Consider the following 2,128-nt stretch of genomic DNA (forward strand, 5'->3'; position numbering starts at 1 on the left):
AGCAATCACCAATATAATTTATAAAGAATACAAAAAGTAAAGGACCAAGAAGTGAGCCTTGAGGTACACCCGAGCGGACTTGTCGCCAGCTGGATTGAAATACATTTATTACCACAGCTTGGCACCTCTGATCAATATATGACGTTAACCATCTCAAAATATTACCATGAATGCCTGCTTTATCTAGTTTGCGAAGCAGGATAACATGGTCTAGCCCGTCAAATGCCTTGCTGAAGTCCGTGAAAACTACGTCAACATCTCCTCCATTGTCCATTGTCTCAGTGATAAAGTCGTTAGAGAGTGTCAGATTTGTGACTGTTGATTTATTCATAAGGAATCCATGTTGGCTTGGATTAAAATGCTGTTTAAAGGTGGCAAACAGTTAAACAGTTAGTAGATCGTTTAAACAGTAGCGTTAGGGGGTAGGCTAGTTCATGGGAACACTTCACTGTGAACCAGTGGCGTAGGGAAGGGGGGGTCCGGGGGGTCTGGACCCCTCCCTTGGCGGAGCGCAGTCGGCGGCAAAATATCCCACTCCTGCTGAAACGCCAAGGAGTGCTCAAAAATGTTATTGAAACAAATATACCTTCTGCTAGAAGATCCCAATTAATATAAATGTGTCAAACACGTTGGGTTGAAAGACATGATGCCATTTTAGTTTTTTTGGAAATGATAGAATTGGTAATGAAAGCATTAACAAAAATGTCATCATGGGACGATCGAGATTCATCAATTAATGCGAATCATTTAATATGTGCCATGAAACAAATGGAATTCATTGTAGCACTTCATGTCTTAGCCAAAGTTTTAAAAAACCTTAAACAAAATAATTAATGTGAATTTTCAATTATATTCCGTGACGTTAAAGAAATATCGAAAAAGTTCAATATAGAAGAATCTAGTTTTGTTTGAAATCTAATCCATCGCACTATTTTCGTTTAAAAATTTTTGTACCATTTTTGGATAGTTTTTTATCACAAATCCATGACAGATTTTTAGGACATAAACATATACTTAAAAATTTTCAATATTTGCTCCCTGATCAAAAAAGCTCTCAACCATGAAGTGTTTTAAAAAATAAGATAAAGACTTTGGGGGAAATTTACAACCAAGATATATTTTGTGGGCCTTGCATTCGAAATGGAGAGTTGGAAATGTGGTGGCAATATATATGTAAGTACTAGTGAAAATCGACCAAAAAACGAACTAGCTGCAATTGCAATTTGCAACCCTTCAATATTCCCCAATATTTACATACTTCTAAAAATTCTTGCAACAGTTCCGGTGACAACAGCCACAAGTGAACGGAGCTTTTCCACACTACGACGACTAAAAACATATTTAAGAAATACGATGTCGGAAAATCAACTAAATGGACTTGCTTTATTAAATATTCATAGGGATATAAATGTTAGTGCAGAAAAAATATTAGATATGTTTACGATAATGACGCGAAGATTGGATCTGTGAATGTCGTACTTTTTTAAAGTATTCATTATTTTTATTTTATTTGAATTTTGTTCATACCATATTTTTATTACGTATTTACTTTTTTTTATATGTTGTGATTTTATATTAATTATATAAATGATCTTGCCTTTTTTCCTGTCAACCCCCCCCCCCCCCCCTTGACAAAATCCTGGCTACGCCACTGCTGTGAACAATGGAGGAATGCCATCAGGCCCTGCAGATTTGTTTGTATCGAGAGCTGATAATAGTGATTTCACATGATTATGAGAAACAGAGATAAAGGGAACATAAAATCTCACACTTCATAACATCGTTGAAATCGTCTAAATTTGGGACTATGGGAGTACATACATATGTAGATATTAGGTGGGCTGAAAAGTTCGTAGGCTGACACATAGATAGCGCTACTAGTATTAAATCCATATGATTTTTAGTTAGCCCTAACCTTAAAAAGACACGTGTATAAATTTGACAGCTGTCGTACTATTAGTTTGTGAGTTATAGCATTTTGAGTGAAGCAACTTTTATTAGTTTGAAAAAATGGATAAAAAGGAATTTCGTGTGTTAATAAAGCTTTGTTTTTCGGCGAAAAAAAATACTATTGAAGCCAAGGTTTGGCTTGATAAACATTATTCGGACCTTGCACCAGGAAAATCAA

The 2,128-nt window shown here is 35.5% G+C and overlaps 1 protein-coding gene across 1 annotated transcript; it reads left to right on the forward strand.

Moving 5' to 3' along the window:
* The first annotated feature begins 472 nt into the window (after window positions 1-472).
* LOC143909576 (zinc finger MYM-type protein 1-like) lies at window positions 473-1,557 on the forward strand. Its single transcript, XM_077427624.1, has 2 exons — window positions 473-1,173; window positions 1,280-1,557. The coding sequence occupies exons 1-2, from the start codon at window positions 1,155-1,157 to the stop codon at window positions 1,468-1,470; spliced, it is 210 nt and encodes a 69-aa protein (XP_077283750.1). The 5' UTR covers window positions 473-1,154; the 3' UTR covers window positions 1,471-1,557.
* The last annotated feature ends 571 nt before the right edge of the window (window positions 1,558-2,128 follow it).

The sequence above is a fragment of the Arctopsyche grandis genome, chromosome 3 (assembly GCF_051622035.1).
Source record: "Arctopsyche grandis isolate Sample6627 chromosome 3, ASM5162203v2, whole genome shotgun sequence".
Lineage (NCBI taxonomy): Eukaryota > Metazoa > Arthropoda > Insecta > Trichoptera > Hydropsychidae > Arctopsyche > Arctopsyche grandis.